Genomic DNA, 13,092 nt, shown 5'->3' on the forward strand with positions numbered 1-13,092 from the left:
CCAGATCGCACATGGACATACCTAAGAGCTGGGGGTCTGTGTCAAAGCAGCTGAGGAGCCCACCAGCTAGAGACCAAGCAGCTGCCGCTTCCCCTGGGTAGGATGAGGCTGTGTTGGGGAATGACAACACCGGTGGGAGGCAGGTTCACAGGGATCCTAACTGGGCTCACAGAGCAGTATGGGAAGCAGTGTGTCTAAGCCCTAGGGCAGGGGTCTGGTGCAGTCTGCTCGGGGGCGCCTGGCCCCAGGCAGACCTGCGTTAGTACTTTCCCACACAGAGACACCGTCCTGCTCCGGTTCTGCTGCCCTAGAATGCCGTGCCCACCCCTCTCCCTGTGCTCGGAGGCCTGTGCCAGCCCGCTGCACCCCCTGCTGACTCTGGTCCACACTGGCGCCCCTCCCACCCCAGCTCTTAGGACCTGCGGGGGACATGCTGGATGCTGGCTGTGTTCTGCTCTGTACTCTGCCTTTTGCTGCTTTATATTTGTCTCTAAGGCCCTTCCCCCAGACGTTACTGTCACATCCTGCCTGCCGGGTTCCAGGGGTGTGTGGGCGTCAGAGCTGGTTGAGACCCAGGGCTGAACTCAGCAGCCAGGACACGGTGTGTGGCAAAGGTGACTAGCAGGGCAGTGCATGGTGAGGAGGGCCTTGGGGAAGGAGTGTGGTTCGCATCCACAAGGCCTCGGGCACCTGTGTCTACAGTACATGCTGCCTGGTTGGGTTTTAGAGAGGGGGCTTTTGATGGATCTTTCTTTTCTGTCCTGGAATTCCAGTACCGAGTTACTGGAGGTGACTCACAGCATTTAAAGCATCCGTTGATACACATGTGACCTGTTGTATTGATCTCTTTGGGTACAGGATCTCAAATAGTCTGAACATTTATTTGCATGCCCCGATGAGATCATTTGCCTCTTACCTGTATCTCGAAGTAGTAGGAGTGCGTACTAGGTACTAGGGAGCAGTGACCTGCTCCATCCTTCATTCTGATTTTGTTCCTGACCCTCTCCTTTGGCAGGTGTATCCCTCCTGCCTCTGTAAACTGTGTGTTAACATTATTGTCCTTGGGGATCTTGACCTTCCCAGAAACTTGGATGGGGCAGCCCAGATCTCAGCCCACCGAGTCAGAGCGTCTCTGTGCTGCAGCCTCCCCAGCTACCGTTGCTTTCATGTCTGGTGGAGCCTCAGCTCCATTCTTCCTGTGATTTCTGGGGAGAAGTGGGGAGAGCTGGCCTTCAGATGCAGGGATACGGGTCTGGAGCATTGGGACGGGAAAGCCTGTGGCAATCGTGCGGAATCACAGCCCCACAGAGTGGGAGTGGCTACTCTGAGTCTGTATTTATGAAGCAGAATCTGAAACAAAGGTTTCAGAGGAGTTAGGAGGACAGGCTCTTGGGTCCAGGAGCTATCTGCTGTGTCCCGTTGTCATCACTGTCAGGGTTCATCAGTTCTGTCCTGTTACTGCTCTGGTTCTTACTGGTGACAGGGGCTCACTGTTGACGGCTTTACTCTGGGGTGGCCCCTGCAGCTTCCAGTAACATCGAGACAGATCTTATCCCTTGCGCCCCGTCCCTTGGTGGGTCTACAGCTTGCAGAGGAGGAGGCCAAGGCCAAGGTGATGGGCTTCACCTACAGCCTCCTAGCTGGGGCACAGCAGAGTTACAGGACAACCCCGGGACCTTTGGACCCCAGAGGGCCTCCACTTCTGCATTTGTCCCATCAGACATAGGGGATGACCAAGGCTCCCGAGAGTCTTTGGTTTTCTGTGGTTTGAAATGGAGCCTGACACTAAACCTGCTGTGTGGAGACACCTGTGCTGGGAGGCCTTTGAGATGCCTGGGGCCTGCTCCTTCATGAAAGGTGACAGGAAGCCCCTTGCATCGGGGAAGGGCTCCCCAGGCCAGTTCTATGGTGCCGGCCCCCAACTGATGTCAGGCAGCCTCGGCCATCTGTGGCAAATCACAGCTGGGAAGCCCTTCACACCTGTCTTTCCTGAAAGAAGGCAGGAAGGCCCACACCCCAGGCCACAGCTGGTCACTCGCTGTACTAAATGCAGGTGTCTGCTAGAGCGGCTGTCATCCCCGGAGATGACCCTGCTTCTAATCATTGAGAAGGCAGAGCAAACGAAGGTCCCCCCAAGAAAGGGGAGCTCTGGAGGGCCTCAGGAGGTGCTTCAAGGCATTTCAAGCGGGTACAGCACCAGGGCTGGTATTCATGACTCAAGGGGAGCTGGCCGGCATGGGGGCCCGTTGTGCACTTGGGAGCTTTTCTGACATTTACATTTGAGAAGCAAGTTCAGATTTCTAGACGCATTGCCAGCCACCAAGTTGCACCCTTGTTTCAGACGGCCATGAAAAACAGTTCATTTTTTAAAAAGATTGTTTTATTCACTTTGGAGAGAGTGAGTGTGTGTGTGCACTAGGGAGAGAGTGCCTTAAGCAGACTCCATACCGAGTGTGGACCCTAACGTGGGATTGGGTTTCATGACCCTGAGATCATGACCCGAGCTGAAACCAGGAGTTGGATGCTTAACCGCCTGCCCCAGCCAGGCTTTCCAGCACAGTTCACAAGCTTGGGTGCCTGTGGGGTAAAGCCCGGTTCCCTCGAGCAGCGCGGGCTTTCTTGGCAGCACTGGTTACGGACTGCCCTGCCCGCTTCTCTGGCGCATCACCCCAGAAGGGTAGCCTGCAGGCCTGGCTGGGGCCCCGAGCGTGAAGGGGCCTGAGGGGTCCGCGGGCAGCCTCTGATCATCCCTAGGGGAGGGTCCCTGTGCACAAACCTCTGATCAGTTCTGCCTGTGTCATCTCCCTCAACCTGCCAGAGAGGCATGGCTGCCCAGGACACTGATGCTGGCCGCGGGACGCAGCACATCCAGGACATTAAACAGCACTGGTCTGTGAGAGCTGATGGGTCCCCAGTGGCCACCGCTCTGAGGACACTTGGCCCAGTGTTGACAGAGCTGGGCTGTCCTGTGTGCTAGAGCTGCATTTTGAGTGGCTGATGCACAGGCACAGCCCCGTCTCCTTTTTCTCTGAGGCTGCTGAGAGCATAGTGCTAGTGGGTCTCCATGCAGGAGGTCAGAACGAGCTGCTGGATGGGGAGAGGTGTTTCAACCACAGAGGTAACCAGGGCCCATGCAGGCAGTTGTGGTCAATCAGATGCTGCGCTGCCGGAGCCTGCAGATGCCCAGCCTGCCCGCTGTGTCAGCTCTCTGGCCGGCCGTGCATCCAGCGGCCTGCTTTCTCCGTCATTCCTAACTAGCGTGTCCCCAGCCAGCGCTGGGAGAAAGACCATCAGACCACACGTTTGGGATCTGGCCCTTCTCTGTGTCCCTGGCTGCCTACTCACTGCCATCGTTGACAGAGCTGTTCTGTGCCCATGAATGGAGACCCTTCATGTCGACGTGACAACACACCCAGAGGCCCGACACGCAGGGCTCTTATTCCTTCTAATGAGTATCCCCCTCCTCTAGGAGGGCCTTCAGAAGTGGCAGGGATTCAGCTGAGCTGTTGATGTGTGCAGCACAGAGGCTGGGGTGGGGGGTGGGGTTGGGGGTCTGCAGTTCCAGAGTCAGAGAGGAGGGTCTGGGGAGGCGGGGCCTGTGCGCCATTGGGGGAGGGCAGTTGGTGCATATCTGGAGAATTGTCTGGCCGCCAGCATCAGAAACCTCAAGGAAGCATATGGCTTTCCACCCAGAGGTGTCACTGAGTCTCCTTTTTTTTTTTTTTTTTAAAGGAAATACATTTTTAAAGGGATTTGTGTTAAGGAAATAGACTTGTCCAGAAGAGTGTTCATCGAGGCATCACTTTGCTAGTTAATTGTTGGAAATTATTAAAGTGTCCAGCAGAGGCATGAATGAATGAACTGTGCCGTGTCCACGAAGAGAGCCATACAGCCATACATTCAGCTCTGGCTTCTGCTCATTTGTAACTGTGAACCTGGGCAAATGATCGAACCTGTTTTCTCATTTGTGAAATCTGGACCTGAGTAACCCCAGTTTCCCGGGTGGTTAGATGAGATGATGCCTGGAGTGACCACGGCCATGATCGGCGGCTCACTGGGCATTTCCCCTCCCCGGCCGGTAGTGACTGGTAAAAATCACGCGGTTAGAGAATACTTCATCTCAGGAAGCAAGTGAAGTGTGTAACTTCATAGGATCCAGATGTCATTACAGATCTCTGTTTTCATGTGCAGAGATAAAAAGTCTCTGGGGAGGAGATTGTAGGTGTATTTTACCATCTTTCAGTTTTCAGTATATTCTGGGTTTTCTCTGGGAGCCTCTCAGTATTAAAAAACATGTATATACATATGTCAAAACTTATCAAAATGTGCACTTTCAATATGTGCATTGTAGAGCATGTCAGTGATAGCTCAGGAAAGCTGTTAAAACAACAAACAACAAATCCTTCTCACGCTCGCCTGTGTCAGGGCTCAAATGAGTTTTGGGTGGGAACGGGGGGCTCAGCTACAGTAGGGGCCTCGGTAACCAAGCTGTAGGGCAGACTGCGGCGTGGGGGGCCTGGAGAGGAAGAAAGTGCTCCCACCAGGGTGCTTGGCGCTGTCGGGTACAAATGTCACAGCTAAAGCAGCATGGTTGGCACTTTGCCAAGGGAATAGGGCAGGAGATGAGGGAGTGAAGAACCTGTCTGGGAAACAAAGGGCCTCACTGGTTGATGAGCAGGGAGGAGGCATTCCAGGCAGGGGTCAGAGCCCGAGCAGAGGCACGGAGAGACGAGGTTGCATGGCACACTCATTCATGGGGCTGGGATAGGAAGCAGCCAGAATGCAGGGATGCGAGGCCTGAGTGGGTCAAGGTGGAGCAGGGTTGGAGAGTGGGGATGCGGGATTGGGGACAGAGGGTGGGATCAGGGGAAGCTTCCTCCATGCAGTCTAGGAGTTGCATGGGGGTACAGGGAGGAAGGTATCTGCCCTGGGGACAGAAGGCTGTTGGGATTGGTGCCTGAGATGTAGTAGGAACAGGTCTTTCAGGAGGGAGCAGATGAAAAAAAAAAAAAAGAGGGAGCAGATGGACAGAGGTGCTGGCCTCCCGGCAGGGGTGGGGGTCAGTTGGGCAGGCCCGGCGGTATGAAGCCTGGGATGTGTGTGGGGCCCAGAGGCATGTGGGAAGCTGTGCCTGATATAGGTGTCTCTCCCTGCCTGCCACTTGAAAGGCATGTGGCGTTCAGAAGTCCTCCGGCATCTGCAAGCCTCCGTCTTCTCATCTGCAACAATATCACTGCCTGTTTTTACAACCAGCTCCGTAAACATGAGCTGCCATCATTAAGCCATGGTGGCGTTGTCACCTCTATCAGATGTCTTTGCGGTTGTTCTAAAGTGGAATTTTCTTTCTGACCTTTCAGATCGCCAGCGTCCTGACGTCACAGAACCCCTCTGTCCTCCTCACTTTGGTAAGTGGCCAGTGTCCAGGGACCGGACACCATGGGGAAGGGTTTTAGGGAGCTGCCTGCCCCTGTAGAGGATTGGGAAACAGGAGGAATGGTCATCAGTAACAGGTGGTGACACGTCATTCAGGGTGGCTAATACAACCGGGACCACGTCCTCCATCCTCCAGTGTCCTTGGGATGGGCCAGGTCCTGCCAGAAGACACCTTGCCTACTACAGAGGGTTAAGACGCAGCTGGAGGGTGTATTTGTGTCAGGCTGAGTTGTGGAGTTTGTGGATAAGGATGTCAGTATGCTTCCACCGCCTGTCTTCTCCATTGTTAATAGAATTTTTTTTTTTTAAAGATTTTATTTATTTATTTGACAGAGATCACAAGTAGGCAGAGAGGCAGGCAGAGAAAGAGAGAGAGAGAGAGAGAGAGAGAGAGAGAAAGGAAGCAGGCTGCCTGCTAAACAGAGCCTGATGCGGGGATGTGGGGCTCAATCCCAGGACCTTGGGATCATGACCTGAGCTGAAGGCAGAGGCTTTAACCCACTGAGCCACCCAGGTGCCCCTGTTAGTAGGATTTTAAAAGACACACCGTGGTGTGAGTTCGCGAGGTTATTGTCGGGCATCAGATTTAGAATTTAGACCGAGGGTCTGCCATGGCCTGGGGTTGGGTTGGGGTCCACGGGGGGCCCTTGGTGACTTACATAGGGCTGTGGGGTTCCTCAGGCTGTGAAATGGCTCAGAGAAGAAGCCTGCTTTCTTGCACTTTCTCGACCTTGGGGAGTTTCAAATATGGAACGTGTACAACCGTTCTTCCCTCCCAGAGTGACCCTTCCCTCCCTCGTTCATCGATTCTTTTTCAGAAATAGTTCTTCTTGGTTCTTTTATTTATTTATTTTTTAATTAATTAATTTTTTTTAAAGCACTTCACATGGTGTCTCTTTTCCGCTCTGCTGTTTTGATGGCCGAGCAGGAAGATTACGTGAGATGATTGTGGTCGGAGATGGCCCGGTGTGTTTTCTTTAGGGGACATTATTCAGTGTTGGCCTGTCGTTCTTGAGGAGGAAGGGCAGTTTAGAATGCCTTGCCTCGCCGGGGATGACATGCTTTTCTCTGAGTCCTCTTTTGTCTCCTCTCCTGAGTTCCACTGGGGGTCCCCTCCCAGTCAGGGAAAGGACAGGGAGGTACCACAGCTCCGTGGTGTCACTGAGAAGTGCCCATCACGTCAGAGTTGGGTCCTTCCTATGTCTCCAGGAGGGTTGGGTTTGACCGAGATTTTTGGGTCCTGTCAGTGGGGAGTGTGTGCACACTCGTGTGCATTGAGGGAGATGGGGCCAGCCTGGGAGAGCAGATGGGGTGGCGGGGAGAGCAGTCTCGTAGCCCCATCTGTGCCTGCACAGTCTGAGCCGGTTTCAGCAAAGGGGTCTGATGCAGGAGGCTTTCATTCCCCTGGGATGCTGTTTGTGGGTCCCTTTCCTTTCCTTCATGTTCAAGCTGCGGCAGAGAATGGACAGCTTGCCTTTGTGCAGGGGTGGGAAGGCAGGCTTGGCTGGGGGTTACCTGAATGGCAGGAAGGGATGAGTTTGCTGGGCTGGAGTGGGGGCTCCTGAGGCTGGATGGTGGGGGGCAGGCCCTCCCCTGCAGGTGGTGGGGACCTTGTGGGGTGGCCCCATGTGCTGAGTCTGCCTTTCCTGCTCTCCGTGTCTCTGCAGCGTGGCGTCAACACGGACAGCGGCAGTGTGTGCCGGGAGGCCTCCTTCGAGGGCATCAGCAAGTGAGTTCCGGGGCCCCTGGAATGGTCTCCCTCCTCCCCCGCTCACCTCTTCACTGGGAGGCCTTGCCCTGTCTGCAAGCTAAACACAAGCACAAGCTAAACACAAGCTAAACAGGAGGATGCTAAAGGGGTTGGATCATGTATTTTGAGGAAATGTTTAGAAAAATGATTTGCCTAATATCGCTTCAACTTCTGCTTCTCTGTTGAGCTCCGCAGTGCGAGTGCCGACTGGCCAGGGCTTGGGGAGCGTGTGCGGGGCGAGGGGCCCTGCTCTCCCTCTGGAGGCCTCTTCTCAGCTCTGTGGTCTTTGCTCTTCTCAGCCCCTCCCCTCAGTCCTGGCACTGACTTCTCCCAGCCTGAGTCGTCTGTTGCCCCAGTCTCAGCTAGGGACCCCCTTAATTGCCCTCGCTCCCTCGTTTAGCTCCAGGCTGGTCCTCCAAACCCCATTCCCCGGCCTGGGCCTCTCCAGGCAGGAAGGCAGATGTGGGGCGGAAGTAGGGCACCTTGCCCTCCTTGTCTCCCTTACACCAAGGCCCTTGGAGAGTGCTTCCTGCCAGCTGGGCTGTGTCCCCAGGCCAGCTGGGGACTGGCCCTGGGGTGTCTGTGGAGCCCCAGGCAGTGGCAGAGGAGCCCTTGCGGGGGGCGGGGAGGCGCCTGTTCTCGCAGGCTGCTGAGTGTGGACTGCCCCCAGCCTTGATTCTGGGCCTCCATCCCCAGCTCCCCCCCCACCACACTCAATCTGCGCCACTGCGTCCTGTCGTCCTGTCGTCCTGTCGTCCTTTGGTGGACTGAGGCAGTGACAAAGGAAGTGCCTTATAATTATGTATGAGCCCGAGCCATGGGGAGTTGGTGCGTCTGTGTGATGTAGGGGTGATTAGGAAGGATTATGAGCTCATAAATATGTATCACTCCCCCAATGATAAGAGTGACGGGTTGGGGGCGAGTGTCCTGTTTGCTTATCGTTGCTCAAATCCCTGCATCCTCTTGGGAATTTCCCCAGAGTAGCCACGTGCTCGCTCCTTGAAATGTTGGCCTTGGAGCTGCCATTCCAAGCATCTCCTGCCCACCCCCCTCCTCCGCCAACAGCCCCCCCAACCCCACCCATCCCCAGAGCAGAGCAAAAGGCCTGGGCCCAGCCTCCCCTGGTCCCCCAGCATGGCCTGCCTCAACCAGCACCAACATCTCTGTTCCCATGGGCTGGCCTCACCAGCCTCCCTAGGTCTCTGCCTCGTGGGGAGGGTCGTGAGTGGGAGGAGGGAGCCCTCATGGTCACCTCGCGGACCAGTGCTTGGACCTTAACAGAGCTTGCCCTCTGAGCCTCAGCCCCCCACCATGTGTAATGGTGTTGCTGGGGCTTGCCATGGCAGGGGGGAAATGGAATCCTGCCCTCCCCCAGAGCCTGGCATGGAGCTGGTGCTCAGGAAACAGGTGTTCACTCATTCATAAGCACATCCCCATGCAGCCCCGTTGCTCCCTGAACCTTGGTCTCTGCATCTGTGCGGTGGGCCGGGTGGGCTTCGGGATCACTGATCAGAAGATTCCTGGTGTCAGTGAGTTGCAGGTTCTTCACCTGCCCCCTCCAGAGGCTTCTGGTGCCAAGACTGCTTCCCCAGCACCCCAGGAACAGGTCTGGCAGGTGGTGTGGCACGTATGGGAGGGAGCTCTGGATGTGACCCCCGAGAGCAGAGCACTGCTGGCTGTTCCCCAGGTTTTCCCAGAGAGGAGGTGTGGGAAGATTCCAGGGATGTCACAGTCAGTGGGCCATGGAAGCTGAGGCCTCTTCCCTAGAAGGAGTCCTGCCATGAATGTATGCAGACCTCAGTGTCTGGCCCCTGTTGCTCCGTGGGACCCCTCAGCTTCCACCAAGAGCCTGGAGGAGCCTGTGTGCTGCCCAGCCCCCACCCCACCCAGCATTTGGAAGCTGTTTTGGAAAGCCGGGCTCTGCCTTAACCTTGCTTGTGCTCCCCAGGCCCTGGCTGGTCCCTCTCTGATCTGTAGTTCAGTCCGGATGGGGCTGACCCTGGGGTACTCCCCGGCCTCTCCCCACTGGGCCGAGAGCCTGCCCCCGCAGGCCCGTGCTAGGGGCTTGGTCCCCAGCGTGGCTGACACGCTGCTGGTGAGAGCCATTCCATGTGTCCCTGCTTCAGAGTACCTGGCCTGCCTCTGGTCCTCCCTCCCTTCCCTCTGGGGCCCACTTCGAGGAGCTCGGCTCTCGGGTTCCCTGTGGGGTAGGAACCTGTGGTGGGTGCTCGATCCTGCATGCCACAGATACGCCTTCGGACCCCGGTCTCTGTCTCCAGCTGCCTGCTGGAAGGTCCTGTCTGTACTCGCGGGCTCTTGGGTGCTGCTCAGTCCCCCACCTCCCACTCACCTGGCTGCCAGCACCTCGACTCGGTTCCCTCATGGCTTCTGCCATTGTCCTTGAGGACTGCGTCTGCTCAGCCACGACTGCCTGCCTGCCACGTCTCCAGCTGTTTGCTGTGGGTAATAATAGCCTGTTTCCTAAGCAAGATGAGGCTTGCTATTGTCCTACTTTCCATCGGTGTCTATCACTGGTTGCTTCTTACTGCCCTAGTAAAGCGTCTTATTCCTGGAAATTTGGGTTTTGACCCTTCTGAACGTCTCTGAAATACCTCATGTCTTGGATTTTTGACTGACCTGCCGTGGCAGAAGTTTGGGCTCTAGGTTTATGCTGTTGGGCCATCCCAGGCGACCTTTGTCCCTTGGTCCTGGGGGAGAAGGGAGCTTCTCGTAGAACAGTGGCCTCACCTGTCCACCCAGTCCAGACCTCCTGGGTGCTTGTCCAGTTGTGCAGTCGCCTGTCACCCTCTCTCCAAGTTGGCTTCTCAGTGTTAGCTGCCTCTGGGTCTGTGACCTTGGTGGGGCTGTGGTTTTAGTCCTGGGAGACCTCAGAACTCTCTCAGGCTCCTCAGATCAGGGACAGGCCAGTTGATGCCCATAGCAGGGAGTGTGCCCAGGCTCCCACTGGTGAGGATGCTGGAGAACCGGGAGCAGACGGAAGCAGCGGAGAGGAGTGGGGTGGGGGTGGTTGACATGCACTGGGATTTCCCTATGACGCACAGCCCCTGGGGTCACCAGGAAGGGTGTCTTTGTTCTCCCTGGGGTGACAGAATCAGGTGGGGATAGTCAGCTGGGCTTCATGCTGAGTTTGGGCTCTGGCCCAGGCCACAATTCCATGTGTGGTTACACTGGAGCAGGGAGAGCTCCCACAGGAGGCGGGGAAGGATCAGACACCCCATGGGCTCTAGCTGGAGATTGGGGTCAGGTGTTCCTTCCAGGTCCTGCTGAGGGCATGGCCAGGGCTGCTCTGTGGCCAGGGCTGCTCTGTGGCTGGGGCTAGCCGGAGCTGAGGTGAAGAGGGTAGGGGTGTGGTAAAGGAGGGCATGGGGCCTTTCTCTGTGGGCTGCCTCCCATGGCTGCCTGGAGCAGTTGGTTCCTGTAGCCTGGGAGCAAAGGCAGACATGATAAATCTTTGCTAGCATCTGAGGAGGTAGACTTTGGAGCAGGTTGTCCTGAGAGAGAGAGAGAGAGAGAGGCTGACCGTGGAGAAGAAGACAATCTGCAGGGCCAGGGGGCCCCCAGGGGTGCAGGAGACAGTTCCCTCTGAAGCCCAAAGATTCCTTGGGAGCCCTGGGCCAGGGCAGTGAGCTGCTGAGGGCTCAGTTTTGCGTCGTTGTCTAAGAGAGAAATATGGTCAATATTTTACATCAGCTGGTTATTCAGGATAAGCATATATCTTATCTTGTGGCATTTACTTAAATTGCCTTGCATATTTGAAGACAATTGGTTACAAATTAATTCCATTTAAATAAGCAGTTAAATATGAAATTGCTGAATTTGGGGGTTGCTGATGTAGGGATATAAATATCCAAAGATGGGAATTTTTAAACCCAGGAAAGAGAGGGACTTTGTTAGAACCTGATGATCACAACAGAATTCCGGTCTGTGTGTGTTGGGTCGGTGGGTGGGGACTTGGCTTTGTGGTTTCTGTTAACTTGTGTATCAAGGTAGTGTTGGTTAACTTGAGCTTCTCATTACGACCCATGGGTCCCCAGGAGGACACAGGAACCCAGCCCAGCCCCTAGCTGGCGAGGGCAGTGGGGCAGCCTTGTGGGGCATGTTCTCCAGCGGGCCTCATCTTCTTTCCGGGGTTAGAAACTGCAGGGGGAAGGCCAGGGGCAGGGGCGTTTGGGCCCATCCCACTCACCCATGGTCACCCGTCCCTCAGGCTGAACCGACCCTCACAGGCATCCGTGGGTTTGTTGTTGTTGTTACCCAAATGAATACATACTCGTTAGAGAAAATGCTGACTAGGAAACAGGCAAAAGCAAGGAATATCCGAATTTCATCACCCCAAGTTAGACCCTGTCAACACTGTGGGGAACGCCTTTTGGACTCTCCTGTGTGTGTCTTGAATATTTCTCTATTTTTGTATCTGAGTACCCTTTTGCATGAGTCTGTGTGTTTCTGCATGTGTGTATAGTTAGGGGGGATCTTTGTGTACTAGTCTAAACGTATGCCTGTCTGGGTGTGTCTCTGTGTGTGTGTGTGTGTGTGCCTGTGCCTCTTCTGAAGTATGTGCCTGCCTGGGTGCGTGTTCATCGTATCTGTTGTGTTTGCAGCTGTGTTTGTGTGCTGGGTCACTTTGCTGCTCATGTGTCCGGAGGAGCATGTTGGTATGTGTACGTACATTTTGTAAAGTGAAATTTTACTGCTGTGTTTGCCTGCTGAGTAGACAGGCCATTGCTTTTCCTAACGTCAAAGTGACATTTGGGGAAATGGGAGGCAGAGTCTGTGTTGTCATCTTGATTTATGTCATCTGCTGCTCTGTTCTTGACTCTGAACCATGTTGGCTGCCTGTGGTCTCTTTGATATTTCACAAGTAGGGCTTTGATTGTACAACACTTCAGGTGACTTTGAGTTGGTCTTATTTGTGTACTGAGGAGTCCCCAAAGCTTTGGAGGTCTGGAATCCTCCCAGCCTGCTAATGCCCCCTTCCCACTTCTCTCCTCTGTCCTTCCTTCTTCAGTGGGCTCAGCCAGCAGCGGGGGTGTCAGCTGCATAACCATGGCATTAGATAGGTATTTTCAAACATCAGTAACGGGGGCCAAGGAGACTTCCTGCTTGGTCATGAGCTAGCATGCCCTATGTATGATATCCTGTCTGGAGATGGAACAGGCTTAGGGGGTTGAAGGGGGTTGAAGGCTTGCCCCAGCTTCTCTGCCGAGGCCTGCATTTTGTGCTGGGCTGTGTGCCAGGCTTCCCCAGCTCTCTCACTGCCAGCTTGAGCTCTGGGTCACACATGATGTACCCCAACCTGATCTTTTTATCTCTTGGGGTCCCCTTTCCATTATGTCTATCTTATCAAAGAACGACTTTTGGCTTTATAGATGTTTCTTTACGCTTGCCTTTTATTTCATTGATTTCTGTGCTTTTTAATTTCCCTTTAATTTCTTTAGGTTTGTTTTCTCTCTAGCTTTTTCTTTTTCTTTTTTTTTTTCCCAAAGATTTAATTTATTTATTTGACAGAGATCACAAGTAGACAGAGAGGCAGGCAGAAAGAGAGTAGGAAGCAGGCTTCCCACCAAGCAGAGAGCGTGATGTGGGGTTCAATCCCAGGACCCTGGGACCATGACCTGGGCTGAAAGCAGAGGCTTTAACCCACTGAGCCACCCAGCCGCCCCTTTTCTCTAGCTTCTTGAGAGAAAAGAAAGGGTCATGCTTGGCGATAGGAGCTTAGATCATTGTTTTCTTTCCTTCCTTCCTTCTTTCCTTTCTTTCTTTCTTTCTTTTTTTTTTTTTTTTAAGATTTTATTTGTTCATTTGCGAGAGATAGAGCACAAGCAGGAGAGGCAGAAGGAGAGGGAGAAGCAGACTCCCTGCTGAACGGAAAGCCCAACATGGGGCTC

At 54.5% G+C, this 13,092-nt stretch overlaps 1 protein-coding gene across 1 annotated transcript in view; it reads left to right on the plus strand.

The window, feature by feature from the left end:
- Positions 1-13,092, plus strand: part of PEPD (peptidase D) — a 108,663-nt gene that overhangs the window by 17,811 nt on the left and 77,760 nt on the right. The window contains exons 5-6 of the mRNA XM_004765202.3: positions 5,358-5,405; positions 7,101-7,162. Coding sequence (XP_004765259.1) covers positions 5,358-5,405; positions 7,101-7,162 — 110 coding nt within the window. The remainder of the gene's footprint in view (positions 1-5,357; positions 5,406-7,100; positions 7,163-13,092) is intronic.

The sequence above is a fragment of the Mustela putorius genome, unplaced genomic scaffold, assembly GCF_011764305.1.
Source record: "Mustela putorius furo isolate JIRA1106 unplaced genomic scaffold, ASM1176430v1.1 tig00000174_pilon_pilon_pilon, whole genome shotgun sequence".
Taxonomy (NCBI): Eukaryota; Metazoa; Chordata; class Mammalia; order Carnivora; family Mustelidae; genus Mustela; species Mustela putorius.